We start from the raw sequence: 18,177 nt of genomic DNA on the forward strand, positions 1-18,177 counted from the left end.
AGTACTACATTTAGGAAGAAAAAATCAAATGCACAGCTACAAAATGATTAGATGGTAGTACAGCTAAGAAGGATCTGGACGTTATAGTGGATCACAAATTGAATATGAGCCAACAATGTGATGTAGTTGAAAAAAAAGCTAATATAATTCTGGGGTGTATTAACAGGAGTGTCATATATAAAACCCAGGAAGTAATAGTCCCGCTCTACTCTGCACTGGTGAAGCTTCAGCTGGAGTACTGTGTGAAGTTCTGTGCACCACACTTTAGGAAAGATGTGAACTAATTGGAGAGAGTTCACAGGAAAGCAACAAAAATGATAAAAGGTTTAGAAAACCTGATTTTTGAGGAAAGGTTAAAAAAGCTCAGTGTGTTTAGTTTTAAGAAAAGAAGAGTGGTAGGGGACCTGGTAACAGACTTCAAATATGTTAAGGACTATTATCAAAAGGATGGTGATCAATTGTTCTCCATGACCATGGAAGGTAGGTCAAGAAGTATGGGCTTAATCTGTAGGAAGGAAGATTTAGATTAGAAATTAGGAAACTTTCTGTTTATAAGGATAGTTAAGCACTGGAATAGGCTTTCAATGGAAGTTGCGGAATTTCTATCAGAGGTTTTTAAAACAAGTTAGACAAACACCTCTCAGAGATGGTCTAGATATACTTGATTCTGCCTCAGCCCAGGGAGCTGGGCTAGATGACCTCTCAAGCCACTTCCAGTCCCACGTTTCTATTATTCTGTTAACTGTGTGTAAAGAAGTATTATGGGTTTTAAGAAATGAAAAAAGTTGTTGTCTGTTATATACATCACAACTAATTGGAGTAGATTAATATGTTCTGACTAAACCCTAATGAGTTCTGGTTTTGAGTATTCCTTACAATGTTTTATAAATTGTAATTTAACAGCAATTATATTCATTGCAGAGATCAATGTTTATTTTTATTTTAGTGCAATCATAATTGCTTTAAATATTATTAAATATGTCTCATTTTGTTTCAAACTCAGTTTAAATAAACAGTGACTGACAGTTCTGTCTTTTAGGCTCCTGAAAGTAATGTTTTAGAACATAGAAGCATCATCTAATTAGCATAAGAAAAGTTATGTTGTTTATACATATGTGGCCCTATTCACTTTGGCACCCAATTCATCAGTCCATCCTTATTCAACAAAGCAGATGAACTTTAAGAATGTGCTTAATCTCACTGAAGTCAATGGGAGACGCAATGGAAAAAGGAAAAAAACCAAAACAACCCAGGGTGATATCCTGGCCCCATAAAAGTCAGAGAGTTTTGCCATTAACTTCAGTGGGGCTAGGATTTTACTCTGAGGTATTTTGTTGTTTGTTTGTTTTCCATGGTTTGAACTTCTTTGTCACTATGAAGCATTTCCATGAACGTCATGTATATTTGAAAAGACTTTTTGATATTAGAAACAGGCTCTTATTTCAAAATGTGAATGGAAAAAAATTATGTATTCGAAAAAATCAGAGAAGTGATGAGAATATTGAATATTGAGGTTCTTGTGAAGGCTGTTAGAACACAATAACGTTTCCAGGACTGCCTCAGTGGAGTCTTTGCTTATTTGAGAGAGCAATATCATCACTGTCATCAAAAAGTAGCTGTAATAATAACAAGACTCTGTTTCCAGACTTCCAGTGTCTCTTTAATGTCCATTTGTCTATGTCAACATCCTGGAAACATGCTGAGGGAAGAGGGGGCTCAAGCTCACTCGGTCCCTGTCTCCAGCAGATGGGGTGGCAGTGGGCAGGCCCTGCAGCCGGGGACAGGGACCGAGTGAGCTGGAGCACCCCTTCCCCCCAGCATGCTCAGCCCCTGTCCCCGGCAGCTGAGCCTAGGCAGGGAGCGGGCCGCTGCTGCCTCCCAGCCAGGCTCTCTTAGGCAGAAGCAGCTCCGTCCCACTCCCCGATCAGCTGCCAGGTAGAGCGGCCAAATGTGCTGGGGGGGAGGCACAGGGAGAGAAGGAAACACCCCGTCTCCCCCCGCAGGTAATGTGGAGCACGGAGAGTGCTTAGGCCCCAGGCTGTGTGGGTCGCTGGCCAGAGGAGAAACATGAGCACGTGTCCTGCCCTTTAGCTTGTGCCCCCCCAAGTATGGGGAGGCACCAATCGTCTATGCATTCCAGCATGTTTGGGCTCCACCTGTTAGGGATTCCACTGTGTTCTGGGCTCAACATATTAGGGATCAGTCACACTGGCTAAATAATAAACAGTTCCCCCTACATATTATAGATAGGTGTGTAAGGAGGTGCTTATCCTGCTCTCTAATGAGATTTGGTGGTCTGTAGCAGACATCTAGTATTACCCCATCTTGTGCTTTATCTGTTAGGACATTGATCCATAAGAATTCAAGATAATTTTCTTCCCAGTTATCAGTGACTCAGAAACAGGTAATGCCATTTTTAATGTGAAGTGCCACTCCCCCTCCCTTTTTGCTCACTTGATCATAGAATCATAGAATATCAGGTTTGGAAGGAACCTCAGAAGGTCATCTAGTCCAACCCCCTACTCAAAGCAGGACCAATCCCCAATTTTTGCCCCAGATCCCTAAATGGCCCCCTCAAAGATTGAGCTCACAACCCTGGGTTTAGCATGCCAATGCTCAAACCACTGAGCTATCCCTCTACCCCTGGATAAGCAGCAGAACATGAGCTCCCAGTATGATGCTGTGGTGAAAAGAGCTAATGCAATCCTGAGAAGCATAAACAGAGTAATCTCAAGTTGGAGTAAAGAAGTTTTTTCACTTCTGTATTCAAGAAGGATGTTGATAAATTGAAGAGGGTTCAGAGATGAGCCATAAGAATGGTTAAAAAGTTAGAAAGCATGCCTCATAGCGACAGATGCAGGGACCTCAGTCTATTTATCTGAACAAGGGAAGGTTAGGGAGGGACTTGATTACAGTCTACAAATATCTATCTGAGGAAAAAATATTTAATAATGGGCTGTTTAGTCTATCAGGAAAAGGTATAACACAATGGTATAATCCACATAAAGGTATAATCCAATGGCTAGAGCGTGAAGCTAGACAAATTCAGATTGGAAATAAGGCACACATTTTTAGTGGTGAGGGTAATTAACCACTGGAGTAATTTACCAAAGATTGTGGTGAACTCTTCATCACTGACAATTTTTAAATCAAGATTGCGTGTTTTTCTAAAAAAGATACTCTCGGAATTATTTTGGAGAAGTCTTATGGTGTGTGCTATACAAGAGGTCAGACTAGATGATCATAATGGTCCCCGCTGACCTTAGAATCTAAGTTAGAGGTCCAATATAAACAAATTAAAAAGACCCAACCCATAATTATTTATTATCAATGAGCCATCATTACTTTAAACTGCTGTACTGTTGATCTTGAAGGTGATAAACAATAGAAAGTTATAAAATTTAGCCTATAATGAGCTAAGATTATTATGCTATTTGGGTCCCACTTTTGAGTTTTGCTGAAAAGGAAAACTTGCCTACCAGAAACCACTTTATCCACCCCCAGAGAAGATATAATTTTTCATAGATATGAAACAATAAACAATAAGAAAAGTATAGATCCTTAAAAACAATGCTCCACATGCATCCCTGGGGCAACTACATTGAAGTCAGTAGAGATACAACATGGATTAAATTGACCCATAATTTGTATAGTGTACATGCCCCATAAGAACTGAGTAGTATTACAAAAATGAGACAGAAGCTATCAGATTCTCATTTTGATATGATTTGTATTTTCATTGTTAACAGTACATAATTATTTTCAATAAAATAACATTCATTGCAATCTGATAAGTAACCACTATGGTAAAGAAATTCAGTTACAAAGAAAAATATACATTTCTTGTTAAAGAGTAAATACTGAAGTGAGAAACATATACAGCAACTTTAATAAGCTCATGAGAGTTAAAAACTATGATTAATAAAGTGTGGTTTATACCACTGGAATTTTAAATAATTTTAAGAGCATGTCTGGTATTTTAAACTGCAGCACTTAAGACAAATTGGACATTGTCTTCAATACAATATTTGAAGATGATAAATACATTCTACCAGTCAGCAAAGAAAGGTACTGAAAAGAGAAAGCAGCCATACAGTAGGTGAAGAATAATCTTTTTGCAACATCTTTGGTACACCTCTGGGACCTGCTTTGCAGACAATTGCACCTTCCATAACAACACATGAAGAGAGACTGCTAACTGCACCAAACTCTGTATAGGAAGCGTGTATAAAAAGCTGTGTAGCTTGAAAGCTTGTCTCCTTCACCAGCATAAATTGGTCCAATAAAAGATATTACCTCTCCCACCTTGTCTTTCTTATAAGAATCCATTCAGTCTTCAAGGCTAGATTAGCTACTAGGTGATTGTACTCAAAGGAAGGAGAGTTAACAAAACAGGTTAGTTGGATTGAAGGAGAGATGGAGTCTTTGCCTGATTCATGAGTTTTAGGTATCCAGATACCACGGAGATGAGCACTACATAAAAATGTGGCTAGATAGATAAGAAGGGGACATTAAAAGGTGAATTAACAATTTATGGGGCCTTTTAAAGCATAGTCACTCTTGAATTTCTCAGATTTTATCAATCACCACTGAATAGAATTCCGCATAATAATATTTAGTCTAAGCAGTTATCGAGTTAGGAATGGGTTACAGCAGGATCTACAGATCTGGGTCCATGGACACAGAACTGTTAATCCCAGGAGCTGAGTGTGTGATATTCAGGAGGAGGTACAGGAATTAACCATAGGCATAACAGAGAGCAAGGAGTGCCACAAACAATTTTACAGGGTGGGTTCTTTATCTTTGGATTGGAACTAGAGCTTGATTGGAAAAACTTTGACACAACCATTTCATTTTCCATCGCAAAATGCAGTTCCATTGAAATAGAAATTATTCACAAAGTGATTGTTGATTTAGCAGAAATTTTGTTTTGGGAAAAATAGGAAAACAATTTCCAATAATGTTGAGGTGTCCCATTTCAACACTCGGAATGAAACATTTCAATTTTTTCTTTTGAAATGACTTTTTGTTTCTAAATTGTTTTATTTTGCACTATATATTATAACATTTTAAAAAGCTGAATTTGTAATGAAACAAAACAATGTTGTTGAAATGAAATATTTCAATTGACCCAAAACAAACAAACAAACAAACAAAATTTGAATTTTCTTTCGTGGAGAATTTTGACATTTTCAGGTTTCATTCCTAATCTGAAACCTCATTGAAACCCTCCAAGAAATGGAATTATCATTCTCTTCACAGCTCTAATTGGAATATGTAGTCTTAATCTACAACTATATTAAAAGTATTGTGGGAATTCCTTTTCAGTGCTGATCCAGTCCTATAAGGGAAGTTAGCGTCACTATTATCTCCTCAGGGTAAATAGTTTCTATTATTGTACCCTAATCGTTTTGTTTATGTGTTTCTATTTTGTGTCCCTTTTTCTTCTTAGTGTTAAGACTCGACCTGTGCGAATGCCTCCTGGTTATCAAGCAGAACTTGTTATTCAGTTGGTGTGGGTGGATGGTGAGCCTCCACAACAAATCACCAGTCTGGCCATAAACTCAGCCTATGGACTGTAAGTAATTAAAAATCATGTTGTATTGATTTATTGTTTACTCAACTAAGCAATGTATGTTTCAGTTATAATTTGAAGTTCCCTGAAGAGACTTAAAAGTCACCATGAAAAATCAAAAGTTGCTCTAAGCTAGGTTCTTGGGTAAAAAATTACAAGAACAAGTAACCTACATAAAAGATGTAATATAAGAAGTTAATCTGACATTCTTATGATGGCATCTTTCACATAATATCCCTGTCTTTTTAATCAAAACCTAATTACCTTTCTGAGTTATAATTTTTTTTAAAGATATTTTAAAATAATCACAAAATGACCTGCAGCTGGCACAAGGGGGTGTAAATTAGACCTCCCTGTGACACCTTGATAGAAGGCAGGCACTGATGTCACTGCTGCCTTCACTTGGGTACCTGTTAGAAGGGACAATTTTTGTTTATGGCTAGGTCTCCACAGAAAACCAGCTGGAAAAGGTTTTGATGGGGATGCACTGGCCATGTATCCTTTCCAACCAGCACAGCCCATTTGATTCCATTTCATACTAATGGGAAATGCGCATGTGCATCAAATCAGGAAAAGAGTCTTTACAAGTTTGTTTCTGGTAGAGAAGATATCACTCGTGTATAAAGGTACAGGTTGGTGTTTCCGAGGGGGCTTATGGGAATTAGGTGCCCAGCTCGTACTGACTTTGAGTATAAATTTGAGCACTTGCCCTTCAGAGGCCCCTTTGAAAATCTCAGCCATAACCTTTGTATTAGTGTGAAAACATTTGTCTGTCGTGAGGTACTGGTCAGTTCCTAGTCACGAAATCTAGAAATTTCATTAATTTTACCTTTGCCAGATTGCATTTTTCACAATACCTAGGAAAACTTCACCTCTGATCCCTCCTGATCTCATTGAGTGCACCCCTTTCCAGGTCTAGCCATCACCTGGCTCAGAGTGGAATCACTCATTTCTCCATCCTCAGACTGGGCCCTGGGTTGCAGTGCCCTGGTAATAACCATGATTACCTCAGAACTCCAATTTATGGCCAGCAGCTGCAATTCTGTTCTATTCTCTGGGAGCAATGACAGTGGTAAGCAATGACCCGGAAGGGTGCTGGAACAATTTGCATAGTGGGAGTGCTGAGAGTCATTGAACCAAACTGTAAACTCTGCATATGGTGGAAACAACTTCAAGCCAGGGAGTGCGGCAACACCTCCAGCACCCCTAGTTTCAGCCCCTATGGTGACCAGCCTCTTTGAAGCAAAATATTGTTTATTTAGAACAAAAGCATTTCAGAGAATACAGATCTTAAAAATAATGAAACTGATTGTATGCATATTGAGCTTTTTCCTAAGGTTTACCATTTCCTTGATCTGGGAAGGCCCAACTGCTCTAGACTGCCTCCACAGAGTATCTCTGTCTCAGCCCAGACAGCTTTTGACAAGTGACAGCCCCTTCTCTTCCTCAGAAGACTTTTTAACTCTTTAGTATTCTTTTGATCTCTGGCCTCCCACCATGGCAAAACAGTTGTCACTTCATCCTTGAGCCTGGAAATGGGCCATTATCTTGTAATTGCCCCCCGGTGTTTGTTGGGAGGTTGTTTATGTGGGACCATTGTGTTGCCTTCCTGTTTATTCTTTCCATGGCCCCCTATTAAATTAGATCAGTGCAGTCATACAGGAAATTCTGATAACCCACCATAGTTATAGGGGTGCTGGAACAATTTGTATAGGGAAGGTGCTGAGAGCCATTGAACCAAACTGTAAACCCGGTATATAATGGAAAGCACTTCAAGTACCCTTACTTCCATCATCTTATACAGTAACTTTATCTCACTGAGTAGGCCATGTACAAAAGACGTACCTTTATTACATATCCCTGTTCATACATAGAGTAATACATAGCAGCTCCACAGCTGTCACAGCATTACTGCAGGTACAAAGCATGTATAAAAACAAAGGTTAAAAAACCATCTTACACAACAAATATGAGGCAATTGATGTGTTGTGAAATTCAATGTATTTCACTTTATTTTTGTTTACTTTGAGCTCTTGCAAGCTTCAAATTGGAAATATTTACACTTTCATGCAATTAAAGAGAATCATCACGCTACTGGTTTCCGTTATAAAAGTAGAAAAAAGTGTGGCAAAATTCTGCAGGTATATATATGTTAGTATATTTTAAAATATATAAAAATATTCAATTAAATTTAAACAATGACCAACTAAGAAGGCATTTCCTGAAAATTAATAACCAGTTTGTGTGTTCCCTAGCCCTCCAAGTGAGCCCCAGGTCCTCAGCTCCTGCAAATATTAACGGCCAAGAAATGTCTGATCAAGATTTTAGCTTTGCCATTATGAAAAATATTTAATTAATTAATGAAAAGCACAAGCACTCCGCCCTTCCCCCAAAAAATCAGCTTTAAGAAGTTGAATGGTGTGCTGCATGTAATATGCAGTTTCTTTCAGTACCAGTCCTTTCCTAGCAGTTAGCAAGTACAGTAGCCAGTGGGAGATAAGAAATTCATTCTGAACTCTTCATTAGGTTTATGATTGCATACAGAAGACAGAGAAATTATTTATTTGCCTTTAGTTCTGGTAGGAGTAATCTTCTCCTACATATATTGTTCCTCTGTCAAAGGTATGATTAAGCCTCCTTCTTTATAGTCAATATTGTATAGCTGGAATGCATAACACACCTATATGCATTGTTGTAGCCCGGTGTGTCCTGAGGAAGAGCTCTGTGTAGCTCAAAAGCTTGTCTCTCTGACAAGCAGAAGTTGGTCCAATAAAAGATATTACCTCACCCAACTTCTCTCTAACACATCTATAGTTTAGTTTGGCCAGTGTCAATCTAAAGAGTTTTTCTTTTGCAGTTGCTTATAACTTTTTCAGTTATAACTTTCCTTGTTGGGGTGAACTTTTCTAGGTCTGATCTCTGCCTGAGGGAGTCAAGTGTTTTGGAAAATTTGAGCAAAAACAGTTTAACTGTTTTCAAGTATAAAGAAAGTGGGGAAAATCCTTTTATCATTATAAAAAAAAATCTATGACCTTTAGCTCATAGACGTGCCTTTTATGTGGTCTAATTAAAATCCATTTGGATTTGGACCACTTACAAAAAATTTTTAAAAACATTTATTGAATAAGTGCACTGATTTTTTTTTTAACAAGTTGGTAAGGGTTTCTTTTACTGATGATCTCCCAAAGTTCTGCTGGCACCCCACGTGAACGTGTAAAGAGTATGAGTAGATTTTTCTGTCTTCTAAGTTGAATTTGAAACCTCACCTGTCTAGTCTGAAGCAGCTAAATTATGGAAGTGCTTTAGAAAGAATAAAACTGAGAACAAAAACCTACCTAATTCAGGAAAGCTTAATTACGCTCTTCAGACTGGTTAGAGGTCTTCAATGCTTTCTTGAAAAAAAATTCTGTCAAAAACCCAGACAGTGGTGGTCAAGCTTAGATCTATTATGCTGATATGCAACCTGTATAGATATTGATTATCGAGTCTGGTACTTTCTTTGCCACTTCAGAAATTCTTCCTCAGAAAATCTGTTTTTTGGCTCTGTCAGTTGTTTGACCATAGACTATGCCAGCATATGAGGATATGTTATAAAGCCGTGCTCACAAGCAATGGGTTTATATTCTTAGGATGCTGTGACGGGGTTTATAACCCAACACTGGGCAACAAGGGGTTAAGGAATTACTTTGGGCCCAGCCTCACCACACCTGTAGGAAATGCTCCAACTGGAGGAGGAGTTAAAAGATGGGGGAACTGCTCATTTGGTGGCAGATCAGGGAAGAGAGCAGACCTGCAAGCTGCTGCTCCAGCGGAGGAGAACCTGAGGGAAGGCAGAATCTATCCCTAAGACAACTGCCCAAAGGTCCCTCCTGGAGGGAAGGGAGTACCTGCCACAGAGGCAGCCTGATGGAGCAACATTTCCCTCTCCCCTCATATGAACTCTGGACTTCAGTAATCCCTTTTGTTTTTGTTTGGACTACCTCAGCAAGGAAAGCCCTTGGACAGAGCTGGCCCTGGAGGCTGGACCATACCATGGGAGAAGGCAGCTGCTACCTGAGAAAGAGAGCTACCACACTGTATGCTGCCCCCGGGAGGTGCCTTGTGGTGAGCAGGCACCCTTCATGCCACCTTAACCCAGCCGGCGACCTGGGGACAGTCACAGGTGGGGAGATAGGAAGTCACCCAGAGAGGGCAGCCTTGGCTGTCAGATCACTGACAGTCCTCAAAGGGCCCTGGGTTGGAGCCTGGTGAAGTGGGAAGGTCCAGGCTCCCCTACCAACAACCCCACTGCAGGTCATGGGCCTTAGCCCTGACCACCAGATGACACTACCCGACAAACCAACCCACAATTGAGGACCATCACAGATGCACTCCAGCACTTTCCATGAGAGTGATGTACATCATGGCCAAAAGACTATTCAGGCAGACTGGATGAGTTACCAGACCCAAATCCCTGGAGAGTGTAATCTCAATTAGGAGGTATTCTCTTGATTTTTCTTTGGCAGTGAGCTTTGCCATGTTTGCCATGGTTGACCACCGGACACACTGTAAACCACGATTAGTCTTACATTAGTTTGTGTGACTCTGTATTCTTCCCCTGTTTTCATGAATGTTCCAAAATTTCAGGTTGAACTGGGTTTAAACCATCTTTACTGTACCTCTCTGTCTTTGCTTTCTGGGCCTGATAGTCCTCTTGATAAACCAATGCCAGAGACTCCTCCTTTATCTAGAATGCCTCATGCAATGTCCCTTTCCCTTAAAAAATCCTTCTTGCAACAGTCAGATGGCTTTGAGGATGATAAGGACTCATTTGAGATTTTCTCCTGTAGCTAATTGCCCATCTTAGTCCTTACTATTGTATTTAGAGTATTTTGTAACGGTTACTTTCAGAAAGATCTGACTGATCACTATCTCTTTACATGTTTTTTATTTTTATTTTTACTGTGTTCAACAAAGGCCTCAGCCACATCATTTTCTAGAGGCAGATGACTAGCATTTCTGTTGTCTCAAATCACAGAAAAGAGATTGTGTTTTGTTCACGCTCCAGTCTTCTTTTTCTACAGTGCTATGTTGCCTCATTTTGATCCCTTTTACTTGCTTCGTACAAATTGGTCTTTTATTTACGTAGGTACATAGGACTTGCTTTAACAGTTTAGCCCAGTGGTTCATCTAATCCAAATCCCTGTCTCTGACAGTTGGTAGTACCAGATATTTCACAGAAAGATTCAAGAATCCCCATAATGGACAATAGGGATAGTTGCCTTGCAAACCCCCATCAGTTAGAGCTTGGCCTGTGCCCTGAAACGTGAAGGTTTGTATACTGCATACAAAATGTTATCCTGTCTAATATAATTATGGATGTTCTTATTTAACTCAACAAGCCCTTGTTGAAAGTCTAAGGGCGGATCCATGGTCAGTGGTTGGAGCATGCTGTCAGTGCATTCCTTCTGTGAATGTTCTGTTATAGTTAGTTGTTGTTAGTAATAGTGGTACTCATTTTGCCTCCCTTGGATCCCATTTTCTTTATTTTCTATTTGTTCCTGCTCTCCGTAGTCTGAACTCTGGGCTTAAGTGGTTCCAGGGGAACTTACACCAAAGTCCCCTGGCTTCAAGCCCTACTCTGGGTGTCCCAGGCTGTTGGCCATGAGTATCCCTCACCTTCACTGTCTGAAGTGCTTGGGTGAGGGTCACATCAGGGACAGGTAACTGATTTGACAGGGCTTCAAGACAAGAGTTAACAAGCTAAGAGAAGAGCATCTCAGATACATCTTCATGGAGGCACCCTTCGCCTAGCATTGGATCCACCTCAGTTGGATAGAGGTCATTCCTCAACATTCTGTCCAGGAGTGTTCCCCTAGCTTTACCTGTGAACAGAGACAAGAGGAAATCCCCCTCATTGGGGCAGTCCTCAAAGAGACACATGTTCTTTGAGTACCCTCAACCTCCGAAGCCTAAGAAGAGAATGGCTTTGACGTTTTCCTCCTCCTCGCAGTATGAAGTGGGTTCCTACATTAATCCAGGGCATCCTCCAAGCAGTGACTGCTCAAGACAATCTGCTGCACCTGCGGCTTCCTGAATGCCCCCTCCTACCCTCTGCTCAGTTCCCCTTTAGGGGTGACAAAGTAGAAAATAGAGCAGCTTGCTCCTCTATAAACAGGTTTCCCTGGAAGGACCCCCACTGGGATCCCCCAACCCAAGGAGCCAGCAGTTCTGGCCAGCCCCACCCCACATTAGGGATCTATCTTTAAGAGAACCATGTGCTAGGACTTGTGAGATGGGGCTCCATCTGCCCCACCAATTCTGGCTCTGGCCCTCCCATCCTGAGTGAACCCTTCTGGATGTGAATCTGAAGGTCACCCAGGGTTCAGGAGGAGCTTCTCCCAGCCAGCTGGGTCTCTGATATGAGGCTGGGGGAGGGAAGCTATGCAATACATGGGTAGAACGATGGTGGGGAATAATACAGGACTGGAGTCTGGACACAATGAGGGATGGGGGACAAGACCTGGGTGAAGACCAGGATACGGGACAGGTGCGGTGGTCGCACTGTCCGCTGTGCTGACTTCCCTGGATGTGGCAGACTTGGCTGTCAAAGTCATGGTGATGGCAGTAACCATGAGTTGCTTGTTATGCCTCCTGTTATCGGGGATCCCTGTAGAAGTACCACAGATTTTTGAAGATCTCCCCTTCAGGGGCTGTGCCTTATTCTTCTGGAAGATGGATGAAGCATGGCATATATTAAAAGATTCTAGGCCAGTGTTCAGAGTAGCAGCCGTGTTAGTCTGTATTCGCAAAAAGAAAAGGAGTACTTGTGGCACCTTAGAGACTAACAAATTTATTAGAGCATAAGCTTTCGTGAGCTACAGCTCACTTCATCGGATGACATCCCTGACTGACTCTATATACACCAGACCCCAAAAGAACAAAATTTTGACCTGTGTTTCAACCAAGGCAGCAGTATTATATGCCTAGACAAGCAGATCAGTCTAGGCAAAAACAGAAGCAAGGAGGGAAGAGTCCCCAACCGCCCACTGTCGCTACTTCATCCAGGCAGCTGCATGTCTCAAAGCAGCCTGTTCGGGTCTCTTCCCAGCTGTTTGTTTCCTATGCAGAAGAAAGGGATGGCATCATGTAACATTGCAGTGGCTTTCCAAGTGGATCATCAGCTGTATTGTCATATATTACAAGATCAAGGGCATCATGCCTCATGAAAAGCTCTGTGCATTCAACCAGAGCACACACAACCTCTAAAGTGGTTGTGAGAAACATCCTTCTTATAGATTTCTGGAGGGTGGCAAAATGGTCTTCAGTCCACACTTTTGCTAGATGCAATTAGTGTATTTACCACATCAAGAGAAGACATGAATTTGGGGAAAGTAGTCCTGCAGTCTCTCATCCGATGAGATTCCTAGCCCTTCTCCAGTGGAAACTGCTTGGAAGACATCTAGTATAATGGACATATGCAGTAACACAAAGAAAAATGTTTACTCTCCTCTCATAACTGCTGTTCCTTGAGATGTGTTCATATGTCCATTACACGACCCACCCTCCTTCCCCAGTACATCAGAGTCTGTCATCTAAGAATCCAGTACAAAGCTCTTGGCGGGGAGCATCAAGAACAGCAAGGTGCAGGAGTGGCCTCCCCTGTGGGTACTAAGGAAAACTCGCCAACACTGGTGCACAGTGTGTTCACACACTTAGTATGATGGCATACACAACACATCTCAAAGAATAACAGCTGTCTGAGGTGAGAAACCATTTCTTCTAGTGAATATGTTTATTGTAGTATTCCACTTCTCCCATACTAACATTCTCCCATCTATATTGCTTTTCTAATATATATTAAACATGTACTATAAGATTTATGGACCTGTTTTCAAAGGAGTCAAATGAAATCAGACACTCAACTCCGATTGACTTTTGGTGGGAATTGAACACCTAAATCCCTTGTGCTGCTTTGAAAATCATGGCCTTAGTCATTTTTTAAATAACAATATGAAACTTAGCTATATATTCCTCCTCTGACTGACTGACTTTTTGCTTTTGTCGTTCCTGGTAGTTGTAGCTCTATGGTTGCTGTGTGGAATCTTGTTTTGTACAGTGGGAGAAAAGGAAGGACAAAAAAATTATAGTAAATGTACACAAAAGACCAGATTTCATGGGGAGACCAGATTTCACGGTCTCTGACACTTCTTTGTATGTCCATGAATTTGGTAGGGCACTAGTTATATATAATGTAAGATTTGTGCACTTAAATTTCATTGTCTACCACATGGTTGTAATTACTACAGATATATTGTTCCATACAGCAATGTTTAGATATTATTACAACAATAAAACATGCAAAGTGAGTGTTCCTTAAGGTAAACTATATCTGTTTTGAATGTTAATTACAGCATTTTAGGACAAAAGTTTGTTTGAATTCAGAATTATAAAACCATTTATAATTACAATGAAAAACTTAAGCTTTGAAAATAAGGTCTTAGAAAATTATTGCAAATTCACAGTAGTAGCTGTTTTAAATGATATTTCTATGAATTATACCATATAATGCCAGAGTATAATGCCTTTGAGGAACATTTCTTTTCTCAGAGTTGCATTTGGGAACTGCAATGGTTTGGCTGTTGTGGATTTTATGCAGAAGACAGTATTGCTGAGCATGGGAACCATTGACCTATACGGATCAAGTGATCCATACCAGCGTCAGCCCCGTTCTCCACGCAAAAACAAGCAGTTCACTGCAGGTAGGAGATAAAACACAGTTGTTTTGAACCCGACTCATTCTTTGTTTTCTTGCTTGTGGCTTTTTATAGTGCTTTTGAAATGCACGATTATCTGCCAGCCAGTGGAATTTATAGAAGCACATGAGAGAAATCTGACTGCTCCTTAGGTATTGAAACTTCCTCAAATGCAAAGCATTATATCTGAAGCTTAATTGTTTGGGATGGTGGTCAGCAAGTAATCTCCCTAGCTGAGTCCCCAAATAATTGTAAGGAGTAGAAAAACTGATTGTCTTAATGCTAGCTAACTCATGATGTGCACAGTCAATATGCTGCTTTTTTTCCAGTTACCAAATGCTTCAGACAGATAAGCAAGATTTCACTTTAAAGCAACATGTATCCTCTGCCAAATCACATGCTTTTGTCTTTTAATGAATCTTTATGGTCGAAGGACTAACTGAAAAAACATCCCAGGGACATCTTCATGAAGTAGCTGAAGCAGCTTAAGACAGGAAGTAGACATTTTTTTTCTCCTCCATTGGATATAGTAACTAGAGCGCTTGATAGAAGCTCATTAAATCTGTCTGTGCAATTTTTTAAAAATTTGATGTCAAGAAGCATATGGCGTGTTAAGTGTTGCATAGTGGAATTAAGTTTCCACAAATACAATTACACTTTGCCTTATGTTTCGGTTAATATAAAATTTCTATTTGTGTCAGAAAATTAGTAAAATGAGTACTTTATATTTGTGTAAAATATTTTTGTCTATATGTTTCAATTTTACACAATTAAAACATACACAGTTATGACATTTTAAAGTTTGGTAGCAACACAATTTGTTGTTGAATGAAAACTTTCAGGGTTTATAATCTAATCATGAATTTTGAAAAATGTAAATTGTAGTGTACTGTTAATTTATGACAACTATATGTTCATCAATATGTCCTGCACTAAGGCACCCAGTCATGTTCTCATTGGAATCAGTGGGAATTTTGCCACTGGCTTTGGTGTAAGAAAGCTTGGACTCTAAATTATTAAAACTTAAAGAAACCTCCATGTTCTGCTTTTTTCCCTGAAATATCATTTATCCCATTTTACAAATATCTAAGCCCATCAGGTTCAGCTCTCAGCTATGCCAAGTGTAAAGATGATGTAAACTTGCCACAGCTTATGAGAGCAACTCCTGGTCTGGCTGGGGCCACAGCAACCCCTGCTTACTTTGCTGCTCTTTTAACCACGCTTCAACCAGACATTGCAGCAGCTGCGCAGGAGGGGGACTGTGGGTGAAGTAGGGCGAGCTGGGCTAGCTTTGTGCCACCTGAGGATTCCCTTGTGTCAGGCAGAATCTTTGGCTGTTGCGTCAGGGCAACATTCCAGCTGTTTTGTGCAGCTGATAAATGAGCCCATCTTATATAAATATCTACTGAAAATAACGGTCTTTTTTAGACCACTCATCAAAATTGTGCATCTGAATAAAACCTCAGCTGCTTTCTCACCATCCATCCCACACCCTTTACTTTTCTGGATTATTATTTTCCTTGTTATATCTTCTGACCAGAGGGTAAACATCTGCTGAAATTTCTTCACCTTGGCTGTTCTAGATGCTGGGTATGGTATCACATCCTTTCACTTTAGACTGTTTTTTTTTCTCTTTTTCCTCTGCCTGCTGCTGATGTTGGTGTACTGGCATGTTCCAAAGACAACTTTTGCATGCGTGGCCTGTCTAACTTTTATCCTGATTTAACGAAACGGATCCGTACTTCCTATCAGAGTAAGTTCTATAAAGGTTAGGCAAACAGCTTTATCACAATCAGAATATGCCGAACTTAAACCCATATGTTTGTGCTCCGTAATGTGTTTCTTTAAACACATTCAGCATGCATGCAAATTTTTTAAATTTTATTTTACAAGAAATGTAAACCATGATGAGTGCTGACAATTGTTTTCATTACACCAACATTTCAGGTCTGTTTCTGCTGCCAGTGACGTCAATGACAAAACTCTCATTGACTTACCATGGGGTTGGGCCTTAAAAAGGATTATTCAGCAATGTTAACTTCCTGATGATCATTAACATCCATTGTTATTGTGTTAATTTTAACATGTATCTACTTATGTGAAGCATCTCTTATTTTGAGATGGTGCTGCCCCAGTGTAGTTGTAAATAAATTAACTGTTCTACTGTTTTAGAACACCAGTGTGGTCTATAGAACTAAGCAATGGTGTGGGAGCCAGGAATACGAAGTTTTGAGCCTGGCTCTGTACTTGGCTTACTGTGTGGCTCTGGCCAAATGAACCCATCTCTCTGAGACTTGGTTTCCACATGTGTGAAATAGGTATTATAATACTTATGGATCTCAAAGGAGGGTTGTGAGGATTATTTAGTTAATATTTGTAATATGCTTTCAAGATGTAAAGTGGAGTATAAATTCTAATTACTGTTTTATACACAGTGTGTGATGCACTAGGCTATAATTCATTTTGCAAAAATGACTTACGAGGCCTGCTGTGTGATTCATAGGGTACATCTGCTTTTCAAGCTGGAGGTGTAATTTCCAGCTTAAGGAGACATACCCATGCTACTTCTGATGGAGTTAGCTTGCCACCGTGCGAGCGTCAGGAGGTGCTAGCCACCCTGAGTACATACCTAGCATCTTGGACAGGTACATATTCAGGGAAGCTAGCCCCTCCAGCTGCTTGCATCACCTTGGCTACGCTCTGTTTTTAACTCTCTGGCTCAATCACCGCTGGCACGGATATGTTTTCCTTAGAGCTGGAAGTTACACCTTCCAGTTCAAAGTGTGAACATACCCTTAATGAACTGGCCTCTTGCTCAACTCTTTTTAAACCAGTTTTCATAGAAGAACTGGATAGGGCAATTAAGCTAAGTACTCGAGGGCAAGATCACTAATGCGGAACAGTGGCTTGATAGCTTACTGCAAAGTATTTGTAAATAATGCCATTAAAATGTGGTTCTGTGCTTACACTAAATGATCTGTTCCCTGTCTCCATGCTGATTGCGCTTCACCTACTGTCCACACAATTCCAGGGTACAATATTTAGCCTACCTGTAGCAATGCATTTTGTACTGAAAGTGGGTAAAATGTTTGAAGCTTTTAAAAATGTGAACCATTTGTTCACTAAATGTGAGGCCAGTCATAAATCTGGTAACTTGTTTAAAGGAATGTGATTTGTGAGAGGAATAACGCCTATGACATAGAATGTTTTAAAACATAATTGCTCAATTCCTGCTAATTTTACTTCATCTATAACTGGAAGATGGAGAGACAAGCTGCTACCACAATTTTTTTAACATATGTATTGTCTGCTTTCCAGCTTCAATACCTAAATCAGAAAAGGCCTCCCTAAAATCTCCCTAGACTTGTTCTAACTACAGCATAGGTGCCTAAATCCTTGCACTTTGACTGGTCACTCAGGTATCTGGCTGAAAGCTCCCTCCATCATCTGCCTTCTCTGTTTCCTCAGGAATTTTATTTTGTTCGTTATTTAACATTTATATTGCAGTATGTGCTGTATGAACATAATAAATGACAGTCCCTGATCCAAAATTGCTTACAGCCTAAAAGACAAGACATAACAGGTGGGTGACACCAGGAGTGCCCAGTCAGGTCTCAGATCTCCAGCTATCACCTGTCTCTGAGCAAGGACCCTGTCCCCCTCCCTTCTGACTGGGAGTTTTAAGGCCGCACAGCCCCCTGCCATACACAGGGACATCTCCAGTAAGCCAGTCTGCCTAATGGCATTTGCTTGCGCTGTGCTTTCTCTCCAAAGGCTATGCACAGTGCATTGCCAGCAATTACAGAGAAAACATAATAAAAACAATCAACAGATTTAAACATACACTAAACATAACAGGAGTCACCA

At 40.3% G+C, this 18,177-nt stretch overlaps 1 protein-coding gene across 8 annotated transcripts in view; it reads left to right on the plus strand.

Annotated features, from left to right (window-relative positions):
• Positions 1-18,177, plus strand: part of STXBP5L (syntaxin binding protein 5L) — a 451,068-nt gene that overhangs the window by 351,537 nt on the left and 81,354 nt on the right. For 4 of the 8 annotated variants that reach the window (XM_043512690.1, XM_038378599.2, XM_043512680.1 and 1 more), the window contains exons 17-19: positions 5,453-5,578; positions 14,165-14,316; positions 15,992-16,063. In XM_043512690.1, coding sequence (XP_043368625.1) covers positions 5,453-5,578; positions 14,165-14,316; positions 15,992-16,063 — 350 coding nt within the window. The remainder of the gene's footprint in view (positions 1-5,452; positions 5,579-14,164; positions 14,317-15,991; positions 16,064-18,177) is intronic. The other 4 variants (XM_043512693.1, XM_043512700.1, XM_043512675.1 and 1 more) reach the window with 1 other exon arrangement.

This window comes from Dermochelys coriacea, chromosome 1 (genome assembly GCF_009764565.3).
Source record: "Dermochelys coriacea isolate rDerCor1 chromosome 1, rDerCor1.pri.v4, whole genome shotgun sequence".
Taxonomy (NCBI): Eukaryota; Metazoa; Chordata; order Testudines; family Dermochelyidae; genus Dermochelys; species Dermochelys coriacea.